The sequence below is a fragment of the Prenolepis imparis genome, unplaced genomic scaffold (genome assembly GCF_030444845.1).
Source record: "Prenolepis imparis isolate NDT839.2.m4 unplaced genomic scaffold, iyPreImpa1.0 SCAF_10, whole genome shotgun sequence".
NCBI classification, from domain to species: domain Eukaryota; kingdom Metazoa; phylum Arthropoda; class Insecta; order Hymenoptera; family Formicidae; genus Prenolepis; species Prenolepis imparis.
The window spans coordinates 13,760,240-13,783,482 of NW_028141168.1; the positions used below are offsets into that span (position 1 = coordinate 13,760,240).

The 23,243-nt window shown below is 38.8% G+C and overlaps 1 protein-coding gene across 5 annotated transcripts in view; it reads right to left on the bottom strand.

Annotated features, from left to right (window-relative positions):
* LOC145941366 (protein FAM135A) overlaps positions 1–22,928 on the bottom strand; it is a 29,746-nt gene extending 6,818 nt beyond the window's left edge. For 2 of the 5 annotated variants that reach the window (XM_083047490.1, XM_083047487.1), the window contains exons 1-12: positions 22,055–22,928; positions 5,149–5,400; positions 4,974–5,050; positions 4,365–4,578; positions 3,360–3,494; positions 3,198–3,227; positions 2,762–2,846; positions 2,492–2,686; positions 2,296–2,430; positions 1,887–2,127; positions 1,110–1,790; positions 28–983 (exon numbers count right to left, since the gene is read on the bottom strand). In XM_083047490.1, coding sequence (XP_082903616.1) covers positions 28–983; positions 1,110–1,790; positions 1,887–2,127; positions 2,296–2,430; positions 2,492–2,686; positions 2,762–2,846; positions 3,198–3,227; positions 3,360–3,494; positions 4,365–4,578; positions 4,974–5,050; positions 5,149–5,225 — 2,826 coding nt within the window. In that variant the 5' untranslated portion in view covers positions 5,226–5,400; positions 22,055–22,928. Of the gene's footprint in view, positions 1–27; positions 984–1,109; positions 1,791–1,886; positions 2,128–2,295; positions 2,431–2,491; positions 2,687–2,761; positions 2,847–3,197; positions 3,231–3,359; positions 3,495–4,364; positions 4,579–4,973; positions 5,051–5,148; positions 5,401–22,054 lie in introns of all 5 variants that reach the window. The other 3 variants (XM_083047489.1, XM_083047486.1, XM_083047488.1) reach the window with 2 other exon arrangements.
* Between the last annotated feature and the right edge of the window lie 315 nt (positions 22,929–23,243).

Genomic DNA, 23,243 nt, shown 5'->3' on the forward strand with positions numbered 1-23,243 from the left:
TTCGTATTATATTTTTTGAAATCCTACCTTCAGGATAATTTTATTGTTGTTCTCTACCTCGAGGACACTCGTCGCAGGCCCCGAAGGGGGATGACGGTACTTGGGCAACGGGGCGACAGCGGGATCCTGATACGCCGGTGGTGGCGGTGCCGGCTTCCTGTTTCTGTGACTGCACTTCCTATCACTTTTACGACCGCTCTCTTCCGGGTGATCGGTGTCGAGGACGGGTGCGGAGTGCGGTCGCCTGCCGTGCTTGTCTCTTCTTCTTTCGACGCGAGACTCTCTCTTCGGTTCCGGCTTCGTGGCTATCACTTCGTAGATGGGCTCCTGAGGCGTCTCCGCGCTCTTCTTCTCGCGTCGTTGCTTCTCCTCGCTATAATTCTGGCCTATGCCGTTGCGAGACGACTTGGCCGATCGCTCGGCTCTCCTACGAGTCGGTCGATCTCGTCGGAAATCGCAGCATTCGTTGCGCTCCACATCGTCGACCAGCCGTTCTGTGCTCTTCGGCCTCTTCGGCTTGCCTGTCTCGTCGCGTGCTCTTCCGCTGGTGCTGCCGTTTGTACGACAGAAGAACGAGTCCGTGGTCGCATAAAAATTCGATCGCTTGTTCAGCGGATCCGCCAGATGCGAATGGCTGCTGCTCAGCACGCTGCCATTCATAGACTCCGATATCTCCGGGCGACTTCTATGCGTCATCGACGTCTTGCCGAGAGTGTGATACCTGCGGCTCTCGATACCGTTCGTTTGACTGTACTTGCCGCCCGCCTGGTGTCCAGTCTTTCTAGAGTTTCCTCGGTAAGTGACTCTGTCCAACGTCGCCGTGTGCAGTGGTTGAGGCTCCTGCAAGAAGCTGTCGCCGTTTACGTTCGCCTTGGATAGAAAGCTACTTTGGTCGTTTATGGTCGTTGACAATGGTTGGCGTGTTCCCAGGCGATGACTTCGCGGCTCCAGTCGTATTCTTCTGGTATCGAGGGAATGATAATCTACACAAAGCATGAGAAAACACAAATCAATCCATTATATCATACAAAATTTTCGCATTTTTATTTCTTCTTCTATCAACAATATATTTTCAATCGATATACTATTTTAAAAATATTACATCGTACCTTCCACCATATTCGCCGATTTCTTTTCCAAGCAATCGGGCAATTGACTGAGGTCTAGGGCGCCCATACAGGTCGGCACTGCGAGATTCTGATCGCAGGACTTGGATGATGGTCGATAACCGGGCAGGTGTTCGCCGGGCGGCAACTCGGGAAACATCGCCGCCAGCAACGAGGTAATGGAAGTGGAGTGATGATCGGACTGCTGATGCTGCTGCTGCCGATTCGGCACCAGCATCTGCGTGGATTTGGCGCGAGGTAGGGGGATCACCGGCGTGGAGCCGAGGGATGGATTTGGCGCGGAACAGGCTTGCTGACCCGAGGGCGGGAAGAGGGTGCTACTGGACGGCACTGTCGATCTGGGCCTCCCTCTCGAGGGCACCGTCGCGGGCGGCGTGACATTGCGACCGCCGCCACGCTGCCCTCGTGGGAACAATTGGGTCGACACGGATCTGGGCAGAGTCTTCGGCGACGTTCTGGGCTGCAAGGGTGCCGCCAGCTCGGGGCCCAGCTGATCGAGAGATTTGCTATGCCTCGCCGGAAGCGTGGAAGGCGTCAGCATCAGGCGAGCCTGGATCGATCCGATGTCCTGCGCCGCGCCCTCGCTCCTGGGCGACCAGATGCCTATGGAACGCGACTCCAGGATCGCCGCTATTCCGCAACTGCAGTCGTCCATGCTAGGAACTGAGAAGAATATATAATTTTTAATATTAAAGAATTATTTATTATTATTATATTTACTAAAGCCGATGTTGTAGCGAATAATTGCGATAAACTTACCGCTGTTTCTGTGCCTCTGCTGCATGTCAGCGTACTGATCCTCAAAGATCAAAGGCAACGAGTGAAGATCGCCGTCCAGCTCCGGACAATGGACAGGTAACGGTGGCAAAGATGCGAGATAACGTGATCTCCGAGCAGCCTCGCTCACCGCTTGATAAGACTGATAATTCGCGTCGTAACAGCCCGCTGCCGACGTTCTCGGATTTTCTAATACAAAGAAACCCTCCGCGAATCGCTTTACCTGAAAATTGATTATCAGTTACGGATAAATAAAATATTATAAAAAATGCAAGTAACTTTTTATTACATTTTTTTAAGATTAAAATTTAAAAAAATTTATCATCGACATTTTAATTTTAATTATCACATTTCTAACTGTTATCTTAATATTTTATAAATCTCGCTTTACTCTCAATTGATGATGAACTCGTGCTAAATGCTGATGAACCGCTTCTCGGCCAGAGAACGCTTCCAGAAAATGTTGCCAAAGGACGATATTTTGTGCGCAGAGTTGGGCTATGTCGGCCTCCTCGGTGTCCATCAACTGCGAAAGACCAGTTTTGAAGAACGTGTCGATAAATGAAAAGCTTGAAGAAGAGACGAACCTTTGTGATCTCCTTGTGCGCGTTCTGCGCGAGCTCGAGCGCCCTTTGTTGCCAGGAAGGGAGGAGTCGCGCCAAATCGGACAAGTCGTTGAGCAAAGATTCCCTCGCGGCCAGAAGCAGCCTCGTGACCTCTTGCTGGACCAGTCTCGCGTGTTGTATCCTTGTCCCCGATCCGACGCACCTCGTGGTGGTCTCCTGAAATGAAACTTGAATTTATTAGACGACAATGTCCCTTCGATCGTATCGCCGATGGATTTCGAACAGACTCACAATATTTCCGAAGGTCGTCGGGTTGTTGTCACCATTCGTTGCGGGTTGCTTAAACTGCAGCCAGGGCTTTCCGCCTCGCGGTGCACTGCAATTGCAATTGAATAAATTACGAACAATTAATTTTTATGACAATATTGTAATCAATCCCGCTTATTAAAAATTCGTTTATCTCTATTTATTGCAAAAGGATAATCATCTTATTTATGCAGGTATTTTTCATGCAAAAAAATACATCGTGTATTATGCATCATTTATTAATTACGTGATTTTTAAAAAGAAGTTAATGCAAATATAATTACTGTATATTTCACAGATTTAAATTCAAAATCAAGTTGGTGCAGGAATTCAAGAGTTGAGGTAAGGGTAATAAATTGTGCGACTACTTGTGCGAAAAGTTTAGCCGGTTCTGAGCTTGTTTAAAGTATCAAGAACTCACCAGCTCTGCACTACGTGCAGTATGCTCTTCCTACTTTCGTCGAGGTGAAGGGGCACGACCATAAAACAGAAAGAGGGGAGCTCTCGTGAGGGATAACGTCGATTATATACATACATCGAAAGGATTACTTGGAAAATTACGAAATGTGAGCTCGATACTGACTTGATGTAGGGCTGATGAAGTGCCACGAGACAGGCGTGGATCGTGATAGACACCGCGGCTAGATGAAAGTAATCGAAGAGCACCGGTAGATGGTAGTGAAGACCCTTCGTAGGTGTGAAATTCAGCTGCAGTGCCCTGAAAAAGAACCGTCCGTCAAATCTCCTATCGATCACGGCCGCCGGCTCTAACAGTCGAAGTCGCCATCGATCAGTTCAGACGCGATTCCGACACAATTTGCGAACAAATATCCAACAGAGATATCTGATAGACGTTTAAAGGGTGTTTGGAAAGGATATTGCGCTATCTTTCTAGACGTCTCTACGACGAGTGTTGCAAAATTGTGTTGCCTGGAGTAATTTTCTTCAACGTCGTTACTCAATCTGTTTTATCGAGTCTGCCCGAAGAAAATTAACTTTGAAACTTGACGGAAGAGTCACTTAGGAACGCGATTATGATATTCGCAAGGAGATACGCTGTAATTGCGAGCGTCACAAATGCAATTTGTACATCCGCGATATTCCTGGATTGCTCGTGTCGTGCCTATCAAACAAAGAGGAAGCATGCAACTTTAAACTGTCTAAAATTAGCAATAACATCTTTTATAAATATTTTAAAGTTAAATCAGTAAATTGTGCAAATATTATAAATAGACGTCACATAAAGCGAATTTTAAAAATATTCTAAAAAAATAGTTTTAACAGACAGATATTGCATAATTATCTATCGTCCAGCATTAGAAAATGATGACAAAAATAGGAGCAATCTAACTTAATTTATTCCATCTTTTTTAATTTCAAATTTGCTTTTTCTTAAATAATTATTCGTAGATTCTGGAGAGGTCGCAAACAAGAGATAAAAATTGCGCGGTCGGCTGATTGCTCAGACTGTTCGTGGTCCACCCTTTGTATGTCTCTGCTGTCAGAGGAGAAGGAGGGGCAGAAAAGGGGGGACGGAGAGGGAAGGATAATTTACACCGACACCCGTATTAGACGGTAAGACGCTCACCTCGAGGACACGCAAGCCATGTTGCCCGGCTGCGTCGGCTCGCTGAACCATAGCTCGACACCTAGATTAAAGTGGGTGCGCGACAGAGCTTCCTCGATCTTGTGACTGTGGACGAGCACATGCGCTCGGAACAGCACGGAAGTGCCGAGTGTCACCTCCTCGTTCCTGTAGAGGATCTGAAAACGCTTACTCGTGCCCGGTGCCTCCAGGGAATCTGCAACACGAATTCGCGTCGAGCTTGCTCGTCCGAGTTTCTCCCATCCCGAGATTGCGATCGAGATTGCACGAATCGATCGAAATAAAACGAATCCGACAAGTACTTTTGCTGATTTTGATGATACGACTGAGAACTTTGAGCGATGAAGAAATAGAAATATCAAAACTTTAAATATCCGACAAAAATTGCTCTTGATATCTAAAATCTCTCTCTTTTTCCTCTTTTAATAATATATAAAAAGCAATATAAAAAATATATAAAATAATATACAACATGTAAAGAAAATTTTCGTTATAAAAGGATTCGATATACCATTATTATTACCATTATTAATAAATGAAATATTCATATCACGAGGATTTGTTGGATCTTGATTATTGAAATATACTTACGATTTCGAGGCTGATTGACTTCCACCTTGACCGGCAGCTTTGGCGATACTCGGAGAGCAGTTCGGATCTGATAGTACCTGCAAAGTAAACAGTTTCGATCTAGACAGATCTCTCGGACAATCGTCGAAATACATATTACCGAACGCGCCGGCAGACACGAGCGGATTAATCTTACCCGCGTTGGAAGAGGTCAACATTGTAGAATTTGCAGAGCTCGAGAGAGAACTCAAGGGTGGCCTGTAGATCGCTCATTTCGATCCTCGCGATGGAAAGAACCACCCCCGTCCCGCGCTACCCCTGCTACAGCCACTAATCGCACGAAGACCAACAATCTCGCTCAACACGATGATGACTTGCGAGCACAAAATCTTTAGAGCCTTGACTCGCTCCTGCCATCCTGAGGAGGGATTTCAGCGCCAAAAGTCCTCTGAAATAACGTATAAATTCTCGATAAACGATTCGATTCATAATAAAAAAATTCGCGAATAAAAAAGAAAGATAAAATTGATGAAAAAAGAGGGCAAAAGTTAAGAGATACAATCATTCATTATAAATGGAATAAAATTTGCATACAAAAACGATATTTTAAGAGTTGTCTATAAGATTATAAAAAGTAAAGTTGTATTGTTACTAGCTAAAATTATTATTATCTTCGAAAAGAGACACTGTCAAATTAATACGATAAAAATAGTTTGAAATAAAGTCGTGATTTCAAGTCACATTAATATTTCACAATCTACTGGCGTTTTAATATTAAATATGAACGTGTAGCGATCGCAAAATATTTAATGGTTCCTCATTGTCGAGGACAATACGGAAGGCGCTTTTCATATTTCAAGTTATATTATACGGGAACAGTGAAGGCCAGTGATAACCATCTCGTTAAAGTTTCATCGTTACACTTATGCGATATTCGTCGTTTCTCGACGATAAAAACAGAATTTGCGCGCTGCAAATAAATCGGCGCATCATATCCAACTTGTTAAAGCCGTGTAGCCAAATTTAGTTCGGGGACAAACTTAGCCGCGGCTAATTAACATCTCTAAACAAGATATGGATATTTAATTATATCGAGAGATTCTGTTTATATAACGAGATAAATTACTTATAAAGGAACAACAACCCGGAATGTGTAAACGTACATATATATACGCTCGATGATGCATAGGCGCGGTAAGGATTTAAATAAACTCCTCTTTTTGTACATGTACGAATCGATATACCGAAGGCCGGTGTGTGTAGTCTACTGCTTTGACGTGATGTCCGTAGTCGTGGAAAGTATTTCACGGCGATCTGCGTTTCACTGTCAAGGACGGTCAGAAGCGAGCACGCGAGGCGCAATTATCCTCGTCCAGCTCTCTGCTTCGTTTGCGAAGGATCAATGGCCTATTCGCGATGTAATCTTAATTTTCCTAAGACGAGAGAGACCGCTTAAGAGAGAGAGAGAGAGGGAGGCAAAGATTTAATAAAGCATTCAATTGCGAAAATATTCAAATATTGAAAAGCTCTTCGCGGATTAAGTTTCATATAATAATTAAATACATGTACCTTTTTTTCCTCTCGATTCCACAAAGAGATCCTACTTTTTAGTAGAAATTTCCTGTTTTTTACAGTTTTAACAGTTTTTTTTTATTTCCGCTTGTCAAAATGATTTATATCGAAAATGATATTTTATTGAAAATAGTATTCTGTGCTCTATAACATATTTTGCTAAAATGTCAACTTTAAATTCGCTAAAGCTTTGGCTATTAAACAAAAAATTCGTAAAATGTCACATCATTTTCGTATATATAACGATTATACGTTTTTCTATATATTTATCGCTCTATCATAAACTACCCTTTATCCGCCTTTATTGAACGGGCATTTTTATTATTTTGTTTCTCGCTACATATAAAAATACGCTGCAGTTTAATGCCTTTAATACTGTGAGCATGAGAAAAAATGTATCAAAAAACTGACATAATAATAGCTAGATATACGTATAATATTCACATAAAAACTATTTAATATAAGCAATATTAATCTCTCTTTGTTCCAATCTAAATCAAACAATTACTCAATTATTCAAGAAAAATTCTAGTGGCGATATTATTTTTGCACGAGATCTCTATAAATAAACGAAGATACGCTATCGACAGAATAATCCCTCTCGATAAGTCCATTCGATTCTAGATAGAGATTCGTATAATGAAAGTGTTCCATTATTAATGTCACATATCATTATTCTTATCGATATAGATTATACATGAGCGATTGTTTCAACGCGACAATCTCCGAGGCGGGAAGCCGTTCTGGACTGCGCTTAGGGGAAAACTTTCTTAATTTACGCTCGTCGATATTGTCAAGGCCAATATATTTTCTCGGCGGTGGACGACGGTGCTCACGATGCCGGAAAACGCTTCTTGGCGAACGCACTCCACTGCCAAGGCTGTTCAAAGGCTGCGTAAACTCGACCGCCTCTTTCTGTCGCATTTAAAATAAGAAGATGAACGACACCCTCTTGCGTCGTGACGATAGCTAGCTTTTTTGCAACCCTCTTTTACAAGAGAGAAAAAAAAGAGTACTGTGGCACAGATCCGCATTTATTTGCATATAAATAAATATTTTTAAAAAATTGAGAGCTCTTTACAAATTTCCAGAGGCAGGCAATTTTATATTAAAATTTGCAAATAACAATTTGTAAAGAAAAATAGGATTTTTAAATTAATCTCGTTCGGAGAATTGAAATCATTTTCATCGAGATTACGCTATCGCGCGATCGCGTCAATGTAATTGCACGGATATATTCTCAGATTCTCGTGCAGCCGTTTTAACGAGAGCAATTAATATCACGATCTCTCTCATCGTCGTTCGCATCACTGTCAAGGCCGCACGAAGGCCAGCATAGCCCTGAAGCCGGCTTTTCCAGCGCGTTTATCCACCCGGTAAAGATCAACGACCTGGTTTCGGGGTAAAAGGTAATTCTCTCCCGCGTTGTATAACGATAGTTCATTATCCATCATCCGAGTATTCGAATCATCGTATGTATAAGGTACAGATAAGAATTATACTTTACTGTCAGGAATAAATTTTCCAGTTTTTGGGTCAATTTTGCTAAAAGTAAATTCTAATCAAAATTGTGAGCTCTCTCTCTACTGGTTAGAATAATTAACCGTACAAGAAAGAAAAAAGAAATGTAGTCTGAGAAACTATCATCCGTCACGCTGAAATGCGGAAAAGTTCGTTATTCTTTTTCCTATAAACCGCAGAAGTCCGCAAGTTATTCCCGGCAGTTCAAGCAAAGTCCGTGCAATAATTTAAACGGCCGGATTTTCCTCCAAGTCGGGCGACACGCGGGTGAAGGAAAAAGGAAGAAATAAACGCCGGCTGTGCTGCTAGAAGGCAGCTGTGCTCTGCCACTTTTAACTTGGTCTTCCGTAATCCGGTTACGTGTACATGTGTGTAACCGGTGAGAAATAAGCGGACGACATTGAGCATTCCGCGGATGTTTCTGAATTCTTTCTATTCTCAGCGACGTCTATCTTATTTGAACAATGATGCGAAAGCGCAATGTCGAGCGATTAAAGTTGACAATATATTTTATAGAATATATACATCTCGCTTTGTTTCTTTAAATATTTTTTAGAAAAATAGTATTTGGTATATAAATTATATATTTATACATTTCCTTCATATTTTATTCATTATCTCATATTTTTCAGTTTCTATTCTTCCAAAAAATTGTATGTAAAATAAAATTATATTCTACATAATAAGATAATATTATATGTATATTTATAATATTATATATATATATATATATATAAATTTCTTCTGTTTTGTTTTATATTTTTTAATAAATATTTTAAATTTAATTATATCTCCATAACACAATTTCCGCAAACTTTTACATTATATTAAGAAAAAACTGCGAGATGCTTCTATTTTACAAAGAAAAAAATTATCATATATTCCGTGTCATTAACGTCATACTTTGATGCTTCTCGCATTACTAACGAGCAGCATCTCATTCTCTATACAAATGTGAGTTTCAAGTACGAGTGTCTGTCGCTTTGATCGGTTTTATAAGTCATGCATTTTATTTGATTTATACGTATACCATCGTAATTCTTTAAGCAACATTCTGCACGCAGATGTTAATCTTTATTATATTAAAAGTAATATCAACACTTTTTTTTAATGTCAAAAATGTGCAAAAAATGTATATAAGACTCCTAGATAAGATATTTAATGGAAAAGTTAAAATAACTATACAACACAATTTGAATAAATCGTAATCGAACTAATATTATATAATTGTAGAGGAATTATATAATGAAATTATACGCAAAAGAAAACTGCATTAAAAGAATTGGAAAATAAGAGCAAAATTGCATTACCCATTAATATAAGTAAACTGTTTAATTAAATCGAAGATTTTCGATCGAATCATACTATCATGCGCTCCGTATCTTCTCGATAACTTACGACGGAATAAAATCATGCTCGTATACACGAAATGCATTTTGCATGAGGATTACTCTTGTACACGTTCTCCTCTCGCATCGTGTGTACCGCTGGTGATATTTCTAGCCCTGAGGCCGACGCACTGTGGCCCAGTTTAACGCCTCTAAGCGACGCCGGCCTACATCGACCGATGCGTATTTACGTACACACGGGCGAAGATACGATGCACGCGAAAATGCGAGAGAGAATGAGAGAGATGAGAGGCTTGCATGTATGAAACGCGTGATCGAAATTACGAGGAAGCGTCTCGAGCTTTTCTTGCAATCCCCGGTTTATCATATTTTCTGTTACTTCCGCAAATGGGGTTCAAATGGGGTGCAATTTCATTATCATTTCGGTTGTTGTTTACTTCGAAGCGGCTTCTTTGCCCGGTATTGAATCTTCGTTGAGAGAATGTTGCTGTTATTTTAAATCTTTATGATTAAATTCGTTGTATGTCATCCCCTATACAAGTTACAAGAGAAATGAAAGAATTTTTCTTGATATTTTATTCGAAGAAGAGAAGAGATCCCAATCTTACCAAGGAATCTGTTACGAATGTATCTAAAATAAATGTGTATTTTACATTTCCCATAGTCTCTTGTAAAAATATAAAATTCTCTCTTTTTATTAAATTAATTTGCTTAGAAGAATATATATATATATATCAGGAGAAAAATTGCAAATATTTACGTATACTTGATGCTTCTTCGCTGGTAAGAGCTCTTAAACTATTGAAAGCTTAATTTCCCTCTTCATACGTACATAACTTTGCTCTCGCAAATTTGCAGAGTACAACTTATAATTTAATTCAGTCACGAGTCCTGAATTCTTTTCCCAAAGTTACTTATTTTTTGAATGACAGGACGAAACTATGGTATGAAAATAGAGACGTATATAATATCCACAACGAAATAAAACCTGTAGGTCGCGTGTTAACACCGATTATTGTGTAACATTTTGCCGGAGCAAAAATCTTCTTCCTATAAAATTGATTTTCTTCCCGATAAACTTTGTAGGTTAAATTAAATATATATATACGGAACTATAAATATACCGACGAGAGCATTATTTCTTGTATATCAAAGGTTCGTTCTATAACCGTGACAGGAACGTGGAACTTGTAAAACATTTTTTTCTCTTCGCAGGAAAGAGAAAGAGAAAGAGATATAATGTCTACAAATAAAAGGTAAAAATATTTTGCATTTGGTACGAGTCGGTAGATCTTCATCTTCAAAGCGTGTTCTAAAACAGTAATTTAAAAAAATTGCTGTATCGCGAGACGTACGCATAGCGTACAAGTCCATCTTTTATAGCCGTCTTTCTCTTTCATTCCTATTCATTTTTAGAATTCCGCAGATAACTGCAAATTCGCTTCGTCAACAACTTTTCATTGGATGAGTATCAAAGCAGTTTTTTCTGCAATGTGTGTAATCATCGTGACGCCATCGCGGCCTCGCAGAGGAGACGTGAATAGCGACACATAATTAAGCAGTTTATTTTAAAACCGACATAAAATAAAATTCGAGATACAAAATGTATCATGGCTACATCTATTTGTGTCTATTTTTATAAAATATTTTGTCTACACATAAATATAATGCATTATAATTACAATAAAAATTATAACAAAAATATACATTAAATATAACACATTATTTAGTATGAATAAATCTATTTATTGTAATATATGATAAAAGTGCTTTAAAAAATCTTTTCAATTTGATTAAAGCGTAAATAATTTGTTTCTAAATATATTCCTGTAATTTAATTCAGCATCCCGATATCCTGAGCCTTATTGCATCATACAATAATTTCCAGCAAAATGCCTTCTCGAAGATTCGCAATCGTCTGTAAAGTAATTGCTCTTTGAACTCGGCGAAATGGTTAAAGAAAATTAAATTTAATAATCCCACCTTTGAATGATAAAGCGATCTTGAGACGCCATCAGGGATTTATTTAGCCGATTATCGTTCGATCATAAAATCGCGTGAGCAATTGTCGAGCGAAAAAAACCGGAAACGTGATTCATTCGGCGTCGCCCTTCTGAATAACGAGACAGAGGAAACAGGCTCTAACGAGGAAGATTGAAATTTCGTATCGATTAGCGCATCGTCATTCGTGACGAATTTCCATGTCGCTCGCGCGGACCCTTCCCGGGTCGTCTACCTATCGGTCGACCGCCGCCCCTTTTGGTCAGACCAGGCATACGCGTTTTCTACTTCGCGGCATCGCGACTTTATGCATTCCGTTCCTTTATAATGTATATCTTCATTTGTGTGTGCAAATTACACACATGTAAAATACATATTTTAATAATAAAGAAAGTTTCAATTATTTTCAAAAATATATCTTTAATATTTAAATTTAAAATTAATTTTTAAAAGTCTTCGTGAAATTCACAACCAACTTTGTGTTGGTAAAAATGTACAATTATGCAATGTTTTTAAATTTTTTTGAAACAAGAAGAGTAGTATTTATTATATATTATATAATATAGGTGTATATACAAAAGTTTATTTGCATCTTTTTTGTTCATTTTGTTCAGAAATTCCTGAACACTTTTATCCGCCGCAATCTCGCCTCGCTCTGCATGCGATCGATCGCCTCCTTTACGAGACGCATGGGACTCGATCGTAAAAACGAAACCGGGAGATTCACCAAGTTTCGTGACTTCGCAGAAAATGGGAAATTAATCATTTTGTCGCGGGAGGGGAGGGAGATCGAACGCGAGAACCTCGATCGTGCCCCGCTTTGCGTGCCTTCCCTCCGCTTTTCAGTCTCTCCTCTCTCCCACGTCTTTGACCCTTTCCCTCGGTCGTTTCCCTCGGAGCGCTTAACCTCCGACCTTTTTCGGTTCGGTCGCTCGTATACACGGCCTTGTATTATTAAATTCCGTTTCCCGATAAGTTCATGCTTTCCGGGAAAGCGAATTCGAACCCAAGCTTCGAAAGTTCAAAGCGAAAGTCGAATGAGTAATTTCAAGTTTCCGACGGGCTCTTATTGGAATTTAGAGTCCTATATACGGTGCACTTATGCTAGAGTTTTCCACGCCGCTTCTTCTCTAGCTTCTCTATATCCTCGAGATTGCATTCTTGATGCGAGAGCAATCTTGTGTGAATAATACAAGCGTGCCATTTATGTAAATTATTTTTTAGCCAATTATTTTTATTTTTGTCACTTTTAGATAATTATTCATATGATTCACTGTATAACTTATGCAAAAGTGAAAAATATTATTTAAATATTATTTAAATAATTATCAATTTAATTTTATATAATATAATTCGAGTTTATAATTTTCTTTCAAATATACACACATACATATATACAGAGACGAGACTTATTATTTAAGCAAAATTATGTCTAACCCTGATTCGTAAACGCGACGTATTTTTATCCGGGAAAGCCGATACATTTATACTCGATTTATACCCTCCAGACTGAAGTAACTTCGAAGAACAGTTCTACAAAGATGCGAAAGTGCGCCTCTATACTCGTGCCGATGAATTTTTTATTAGTTCCTCGCGAGCTGATCCTAAAATAGTGCCGCTATCGCTATCGCTAGATTTGTACCCCCATGCGGCCGCTTTTAAGATATTAAATCGTAATCTGTCGCTCTTCTCCCAACGAATCCGCGTGACCTTAGATAGTAGTAGTAGGCCTGGAAAGTTGGCGAAGAAATTTCGTATAAATGGAAATTTCTTCTCGCGACGGATATTCACGTTTTCCCTTCGACCCTCGTCTCCTTTTGACGAAGAGAACCTGGATATTTGATGGAGCTTCTTGTCCATGGCGTATTAAGCGTTGCAAATTTAAAGATTGACTCGGATTGCATCGACAAGATCAATAGTAAGCGCAAGAAAATATGCGACGGATATCTTTGAGTTTTTATTGTTCTTTTTCTTCGATATTTTTTTATATCGCAAATTCATTAAGTTATTATGATGATTCCTGAAAGGCATGAAATTAATATCAAAATGTAACATAAGAGCTATCGTCGTCAATGAAGAAATTTCATACAATATTCATCTGTCATTGCTGTACTAAAAGAGAGTAATTTATTAAATCATTCATTTTCTATACGCAAACAAACGAGCATCGTGTAAAGTATTATAAGCACAAGTCATTTCCTTAAAAGCTTTCAACTGTTTAAAGATTATTGTATCTGTGTAAGAATCGCTTGGAAATTTAATCGTATGAAAATTCAAATATTTGATCCAAAAAGAATTCTAAATACTAAGATTTTTAAAAATCCTTTATCCTGAAAAAGGAATCAGTGTGCAACGAGCTGTACAATAAAAAAAAAAAAAAAAATCGCGTGACGGCAAACAGGGGCCATTAACCCTCGGAAGAGGCGATCTTCTCCGAATCCTCCTTCAATGACCCACGTTCTCGCTCGCAGAAGTCGCGTGTGTATTTGGGCAGACGTCTAGACGGTTTCTATCCGATGAAGCATCGGCGCCTCTCTCCGCGTGTAATCGAAAGTATTTCTTATCTTTAAAATGTATCGTTCTCGCAACATCAGATCGAACCTTTCTCGAGGTAATCTTGAGATCCGTCGCTCAGCTTCCTGCGCTCGAACAAACCGGCTTATTACAGCAATAAATCCTCGCACGAGGTGCTCGTAGTCCGAGGGAAGGAAGAGCTGAAATGAGGCTAACCACCGATCGCCGACGATTTACTCGACACTCATGGATTCAATTCGCCAGGCTTTTACAGACTTCTTCTTCAAACGCCAAAGATTACACAATGAATATATACTAGGTATTTTATTACGTCATTTTAATAATAATAATTAATTTTATTACATATCATTAAATATTTCTGATTTTCTTTGATCGCGCAAAATAAAATTATTTAATATATAATAAAATTATATCTTATTGATTATACATATATGTATATCTAAAAGAGAAAAAAAAAGAAATCTTATTTAATTATATATTATACAATCTTATAAAAATGATACAAGATATTCCGTCTGTTCAAAAACAAAATAATCTTATTTTAATTATTTTATTTAATAATCTTATTTTAAAATATAAGCAATTGCTGAAATAATATGCTTATCACTGGTAGATGCTTGTGCTTATTTGAAATTATGATAAAACGATACAATTATAACTAAAATAAATGTAATGATGAAAATTGTATCGTATTTATTTATTTTTATACAAAAAATGCATTAATAACTCGATGAACATTTTTTTCAGTCTAATATATCGGACTATCAATTAACGAAATATTGAAAAATCGTCGCGAAAAATTATAACACGATACGTAATAAGATTAGATAAGAGAAGGAACAGATGTGAAATCAGCATCGAGTTTCCAGTACAAAGCATCTTGTCCGATTCCTATTGCAAAAACATTGTTATCCAGTGTAATGTAAATTGAAGATGCAAATTGCCGGCGGCTGGTTCGTTCATGGAACATCGACGTCGTACCGTATTCGTAGTACGATAATGCAAAAACTCTCTCATTTGCATCTCGGATTTACATTAGTGTTTGCTGTAAATGTGATTCTACCGTATATAACAAAATAAAGACGCGACCCTCGCAAAAAGTAACTTATTGTTAGTAACAATCGCGTCGTCTCTGTCTTTTCTTTGCAAAAATGTGAACTCTTGTCGTGTTAAAACGTTAAATCCATTTAGCTAGTAGCGCGCTAAAGATGAGATTTTGTCATCGCGTATTCCTCCGATGAAATACAGCTTTGGTCAAAAATCTGGAGCGCTTTAATAAATGGCAGGTTAAGCTAATTATAGAGTTCATAAATTAACCGTAATACATTTTTATTTCGTATTATATTAATTATGATATATAATTATTATAATATAATATAAGTATAATTTTATTTTAATTTGCGAGAGTATTATAAAGAATATATTTGATTTATCAAAAAATCATAAATATCAAGAAAATAATAAATGTAATAAATATAAAATATACACAATTTAAATAAAATAAAAATTAATAATTTTTATTTTATGAATAAGTAGTATTTTTTCTATTAAATTATATTATTCAAAAATTGTAAGAAGAAACGACATCTTAAAACATTGTATATAAACGTAAAATAAATGGTATATAAAATCTTTAGCAAACGAAAAGAGTGTACCTTGTCAATCAACTAGTTTTTTTTTCTCATTTTGTTCGAATTGCTCGAAGGATGGTCTTTTAACGCTTCTCTCTTTTCTCGAGACGACAATTTCTCGTCTCTCTAGCGAGCGACTAAATGCGTGCAAATTGTCGGCGGAAATCTGCGACGACATCGTTATAAAGGCGATCACTTTAAGTATAATCCATAAGATGTTCTACGACATTCTTGCCATTTTTGATTAAATTAAATTAAATTTTTAATAAAAAATTTATTTCGATCATTTGTTAGCAGTTTTTGTTTTCATAACAAATACGTATAATTATGAAAATATATATTCCGCGAAGAGAAGAACTGCATGTTTAAAGCGTATGTTTTAAGCGCATAAAAAGGGATTTTAAATTTATTTTCAACAATTTTGAAATGTATATTACACAAAGCGACGTTGATGATGATTGTGAATAATTTTTTTCATATAAATAAAATACTCTCTCTAGCTATAAATAAAAATCTTATGAGATATGTCATTTAGTTTAGGAGCTATCTGAACACCTTGCATATAAATACGTACTCATACATACACGCTTATACGATCGTATATCTCCGCACGTGTTTCCTTCTCGAGCCGATAAACCGCTGGTTCAACAACCACGCGAGCGTGCTCGAGAAGTTTCAACCCCTGAGACGATAAAGCGGCCTTTATTGTCGCGACCAGAGGTACGAGCACACGTGCGTGCACGTAATCCTTTTCTTTCTGCCGCTCTGCGACCAGATCGCATACGTATCGAGAGCCTCCGATAACGATCAGAGTACGTTTCACAAGCACGCACATCATTTTTTTTTTTTTTAATATATTCCTGCGACCGGCGAGACGATAAAGGGCGGCGATAACTCTCCTTGCGGCCTTCCGGCGTCCGATGACTAATCACGCAAATTTGTTTTAACAATCAAGGCCATAATTTCTAAATTTGTATCGCGCGCCAGGCTCGTAAATTATCAGACTAGACGTCTCATTGTCAGACGACGCTTCTCCGAAATTTTCTAGTTATAAAATTGAATTTTTCTTGTCAAAAATATTGAAACGCGTGGAAAGTTTTTGAAACAATGTGATGTTTGCGATTAAAATTTTGAAATGTTCAAATAATACTGTTCATTTAAATTCGAGAAGACTAAATTTTATTCGGACATTTAATTTGTAAAATATATATTATCGAGAAATATATTTTTAATATATTTAGTATCGAAAAGAACTCTGCAACACACAAATAATAGTCCAGGAAAATTGATCCTAAATGTTTCCGTGGATTAAAATTAAAAATTAAAATTTAAGGTGAAAATGTTGGAACATCTTGTACGAATACGACAGATGCAGCAAGAGGGAAGTGCAAGCACAAATTGGCGTATCAAATAGATAGTCGAAACGATCCTTCTCTCGTTCTTCTTTCCGTTGTCTCGAGCCCCGATCTCGTTTTGAGACAAAATTGTTCTGCCCGAGCCAAACTCTCGTGCAATTCGTTCGCTAATTACCGCGATGAATTGAGCCAAGAATCAACACCGTAACCTGGATAACTCTTAACCGCGTTGTCACTAATAATTTCTCAAAATACTTCTCTGAACAAGTCACGGATTATCTCGATTTGCCAAAACATTACGATATTATCGCAAATATATTAATAATAAAAGATGTAATACAGTTTCGTTCCATTTATTATTTCCATGACTGTAAACACAAATCAATGAAAAGTAAAGGAAACAGAGAAAGATGAGAGAGAGAGAGAGAAGAAAAGTAAATTACCCCAGCTTTGACAATTATATTTAATAGAAGAGTCCATCTATTATTCATCAGGAAAATCAAGTCGATTCGATTCTTGAGCTCATTACGCGAAGTATTTCAATCGTCTATAATTGCGATATTACTTATGCAATAAAATGATTCATCGTTTATTACTTAATAGTACAAACAATCGATTATGAAATTCTTGATGTTATGCATGAAGCTCTGACGTAACATGAATAAAAGTATACTGGGAGAGTCTCCAATTGCTACTGTTCTGTCTGTTTTCAGTAATATATAACAACGCTCTATGTATAAGTATGTATATGCTTGCCTTCTAATATTCTTTTGAGAGGATGTATATATACATCGGTTTAATGACCATCCTGATGAAAAGATTGAAAATGACACAACCACACAGCCTTTTCTCTTCGAGATAAGGTTTCAGGTCAGATAGAGCACTCTGACTGATTATTATTGTTAAGACCGGAAATAGAGCGAGACAACAAGAGGCCCACACAGGAAAGTTATAATTCACGGAAGCGAGGAAAGAAAATGGCGAGGGTAGCGACCGAGAAATATGTTTTTGGCGATAATACGAGAGCACGTTGGCACCAGTACCTGTCGAGAAAAATAGGATGGCTCGCGCTTGGAGAGAGAAAAATTCGTTTTTAAAATAAAGCACTGAGAATGATATATATCCAAATGCGATAAAATCTTTGATTTTAATTTTAATTGTGATTTATTAGACGAATTTTTAAAAGTGATTTCTTAAATATAATATTTAAATGTCAATAGTTTCCCCTGTTAAAAGTGATTGAATATTTTCAAGGCTTTTAGCTGAAATAAATATCTTTTAAAATTCTAAAAATTATAATTAGACATTTAAAATATTAACTCTTATATATAATTTATAATAAATAATACTTTCTCTCTTGAAAATCCGATATTAAGTCAAAATATTTGTCAGAATAATTAAAATCATAGGCTCTAGAATAACTCGGTTGACGTAAATTGCAAAGAGCCAAGATTAAAATAAAGCAGATTGATCAGAGATTCATTTGCGAAATTCGGGCACAATTCTCGGCCTCTCTGAGGATTTTTCATCCGGATTTTTCATTTCTCGTCACGAGATCTCACGGGAGCTACTCTTTCGTGCTCGATTCTTCATGCACGATCACCATTATCGGCATCCTGTTTAGGTATTCCACCGCATGCATATTTTTTTGCCAGGGAAATTTGGAACGACAGGAAAGAAGGAGAAAGGGGAGAGAGACTATTCCCAACGGGAACGCGATCCCTCGAATGCTGCTCCATATATTGGTTGACCTTTTCTGAAAACGGTCACGTCTGAGAAATGTCAGAGTACTACTACTACTACTCCGGCGGTTACGTGTGTGTGAAGTTTAGGCCACACATCTGTTACGTTATTGAAGTCATCGCACTGCTCGGCTCAGCAGGCACGTTTGTTGAAGGAGGTGGAGGCGAGAGATGGAATTTTCCTACGCGCTGAATCCGCTTCCGTGCCCTTTATCTCGCCCGCGCTTCTACTAATCGAATACGATTCCACTAGTCGGACAGTAGTATAATCGATAACGGAACGGTACAACGGTATACCCCCCTCCGGAATATTGCGGTCGGGGAGACGTGGAGTAAAAGCGCGCTTTGGACCAAGCGCAATTTAATAATAGCCAATTGATTTTAGATTCCATTCATCTCTGCGAAAATTGACTTTCCGAGTAGCCGAGGTTTATTAAATTATCAATGGCTACGATATTATGAACAGGGGGATGAATTGAACATGAGTCAACTCCTTTCAACTTTCTCCGGTTCTCGTTTCATGAAATATTTGCTCTACACCGTGTTCTGCGTCGGTGCACTGTTCTAGTTTAATTAATTACGTATAAAAATTCAAGAAAGTCCATTATAAAAAAAGAATTAAGCAAAGAGTCGTAATACAATTATGACATATACGTACATCGAATGTGTTATGTTGTCGCACACGTGTCACGACAAATTTGCTGATATTACGTAGGTTGAACTTCCGATCCTGATAAAGTTAACGTATACATTAACGCGTTGTATGATCCATGTTGTTGCGTAAGTAAACATGTCCCCACGCGTGTATTTCAGAATAACATTAAATATATATGAAGATTGCAAAACTAAATTTCACCGGTTCATTAGCGTAAATCTTTTTGATCAATCACCTTCGTGTGTAATTATTCTATATAAGACAATAATTATTATATATTTTTCTTTTTTATATCAAATATAGAAAATATTATTTTCTTCGGATTTGCAAAGTAGTAGGAAATATTTCAGATAATTTTATAATAAATGAGATTTTAAATATAATCAGTTAAAATTATATACATATATGTATATATATATATATATATATATTTATAAAAAATTATAATAGTTAATAATCATTAAAATAATTTTTAAAAAAATTTAAAGAGTCCAAATATATAACTTGTGATTCGAATTTTTAAAGTGATAAATAAAAATAAAACACTGGCAAATATATATATATATTAATCTGATTAGATATAATCTTTCAGTTTAAAAAATTTCTAAAAACTAAAACATTCTGCTTATGTGGCAGTATCGTAATTCTACATGCGACGTTTAAAAACTTTTACTCGTAGGCACAAGTATATACGCTACTTATTACTTCGCAGATACTCAGAATAGCGCGACTGTAATCCTCTCGAGTGTGATAGTAGCACGCACGCGACAAGGGGATTGACGGTCGTAAAGTATATATTAGAGAGGAGGGGACATCATCTTATACCTCGTGTGTCGCGGCTGCATCCCAGAATCGCATGATCGATCACTTCTTACAGAGTTTACCGCGACGATGGTTATTGGTGTTGGGCAGGCAACCTTGCTAAATTATGTATTGAACACCGGTTCCATGGACGGTTCCATGGACAGGATATATACATTTCCGGCTCATATAAAATCGACCAGAAATCGCATCAGTGATTCTACTGTGACTCATTAAATCGGATTGCGATATTTGCCAATGTATTTTAATTTTGTTTATCATTTTAAAAATTCAAATTACAAATTATATATTTGGAATCTTTAAATTATTATTATTATTTTTAATGTTTATGATTACTATTATTTTTTATTTATATTATAACAAAGAGATAGGTAACTGTGTTAAAAAGAAATGAAGAAGAGAAAAATAGTGAAATAATAAGCTGTCCTAAATTCCTTCAAGTTTAGTATAATCGATATTTAAAAAAAATTTATTTGAGAGATATATCGTTACATGTCTGAATTATCAATATAATTCAGATTCGCACATAATCATTTTTATCCGTTCGAAGATTAAAGGCAATAAAAGGAGATATCGGATTTGTAGCGCGAATGAAATCTTCTCCGCTTGAGAGCAATGAAACGAATCGAACGTAATATCGTTGAAAATTAAGGTGCGTTAGAAAAGTTCATTGAATCGCTTCTGGGTTTAAATAAATTGAGATTTGCATATATGTACGTGCATACAGGCGCGCATACAGGAAGTTAGATAGTAGCTAGTCCCCCTATATAACAACAGGAGAGGATAAACGTTGACTCACGAGATCAAAAGCCGTGACTCACTGGAGCACGATGACGAAGTTAACGTGCGACTCTCTTTGTCGTGCTTCTAAAAGTTAGGTAGAAAAGGGGATGGAAGAAAAAGAGAACAGAAAGAAAGATAGAGAAAAAAAGAAAAAGAGGTCTGGTAACACTTCTCTTAAGCGACTAATCGAGGCCAGTGCATATATTCAGAGGGAGAGAAGGAGGAGGAAAATGATGGGAGAAGAGTAGATAGGAGATTCTCGAGCGGTCGACGAGCCTCGAGTACTATTCCTGGTATTCGCGTACAGTACTTGTGATGTACAACAACTATGAAAAGGGGTGAAGGAGGGCATGGAGAGAGCAAAGGGCGCGTGCATACGTTGTGCACAATACTCTCCATTCTTCATTGTTAGCCCGGTTCTTCTCCCGAGGAAGAAACCTCACGCATGGGTGATTCCGGTTTACCAAAGTTAAAGCAAGGAGAGGAAAAAAATTATCAAAAAAAAAGAGAAAGAAGAGGGAGGAGGAATATGGAATTGCGGATTGATGGCAGGGTGAATCAGGAGGCGGGAGAAAAATCACGACGATAGCTAGCAATATCTCCCTACGTATTACATATATGTATATATATACAGCGATCCTCTCCTCTTTTTATCCTCTTCCCTCTACCCGGATTGCACCGAGGGTGCTCATCGAAGCAGCGTCCCCTCGTCCCAATTACCGTCCCCAGCGCGCATTGCCTCCCATCCACGCTCGTAATTTGCATCCGACCTCTATTTCCTCGCGATGCGAGGCTGCGTGCGTTCTTCGTCACCTGGATGTATCGCCGATCGTCCGGAAAGTGTAAACAATGGGATAATATTCGAGACGACTTCTTGTTCAGAAGGACCTCATGAACATTCGTAAATAATCAACAGTCTCTTAAATGAGAATAATGATTCGAAAGATATAAACAATTCGTAGACAAACATTGCAGCTGCAGAGACCTGAAAAGAGCGTCTGTTTTGTGTACACGCGAGTACTCGAGAGATGACTCATCTTCGAGGTAAACTTGGCCTATATACGCAGGGTAGAGGAAGAGTAAAGATATTCGCGAAGCGGAAGAGAGAATAGCATATAGATGCGATTAATACTCACGAGGCGCGAAGTCACGGACGAGAAGATGGGCAGCGAGAGGCTGACGTCGACTGGAGGATCGACGACCGACGAGCATCCTTCCGGTCGCTTTTGTCTCCTCCTCCCTTCAGTCTTTCCTCCTTCTTACGAGAAGCACTCCGGACTTCCGGCGACGTTCCGCAAAACCCGGGCGATTCTGCCGCCGCCGCTCCGGCAACACCCACTTTCTCCCCTGGCCTCGTAACCTCGAGGACCACTTTCCTTCCCTCTCGCCGCCGAACGCAGGGGCGCAACGTTACTCCAAACAGCAGCAGCAGCAGCAGCAGCACCGTTATCCTCCGTCGTTCTCCTCGTCGTCTTCGTCGTCGTCACCACCACAACCACTTCCACCGTCAACCGCCGCCGCCACCACCGCTGTCGCCGTCGCCGCCGTCGCTGCCACAGTCACAACAAGCAACTACGGCAGTAGTAGCAGACGCTCGATGTACTACTGTCAGACAGTTCGCACCCCCGACGTGTCACGTGAGCTCTTGGTACGCTGTCTCTCTCTCCCTCCTTTCCTCTTCCGCCCTACTATCTCCCTCTTTTCCTGTCGGGCGGGAGCTATCGACTCACCCTCGTTAACAATTAAGCGCCGAGCTCGGTGCGCCGGATCTCGCGGTGTCGACTTGGCCAGCAGGGCTCGTCGTCGCGTTCCTCTCGCGCGTGTCCTCGCATCGCGACTACCGTCTCGTGCGCGACAACAAGCGGAGCGGATGAAACGGAACGGAGTACGAACGTGTACGCGTTCCTTCCGCCGTGGCCGTCGCAGTGGCCGGTGTGGCTGCGCGGCACGGTAACCCTCGCTACTCCGAAACCAGCAGCCTCCCTCCATCACCGCTCCCACCCATCCACCCCGTCTTCTTCTCCCCCCGCCGACCTGGTGCTGACTGTGGTCGCTGACTGTGTCCTAGGGAGAGAGCGTACGCGTGACCGTTCCATGCGCGTGTCCCGGCATGCGCCCTTCGACACGAGGGGATGCTGGGCATCCTTGGCGTCATCTGGGGTTGCACGTGTACAACTCTAAAGGTGGTAGTTCAATTCCTTCGTTTCTTTTTTTATCCCGATCGCTACGCAAATCTATGCTTTTTCCGCATGCGAGTGAAGAGAGAGAGAGAGTCTTTAAGGGATTCATTTAATTCGACAATCTGAAAAATTGTTAATTATTTGT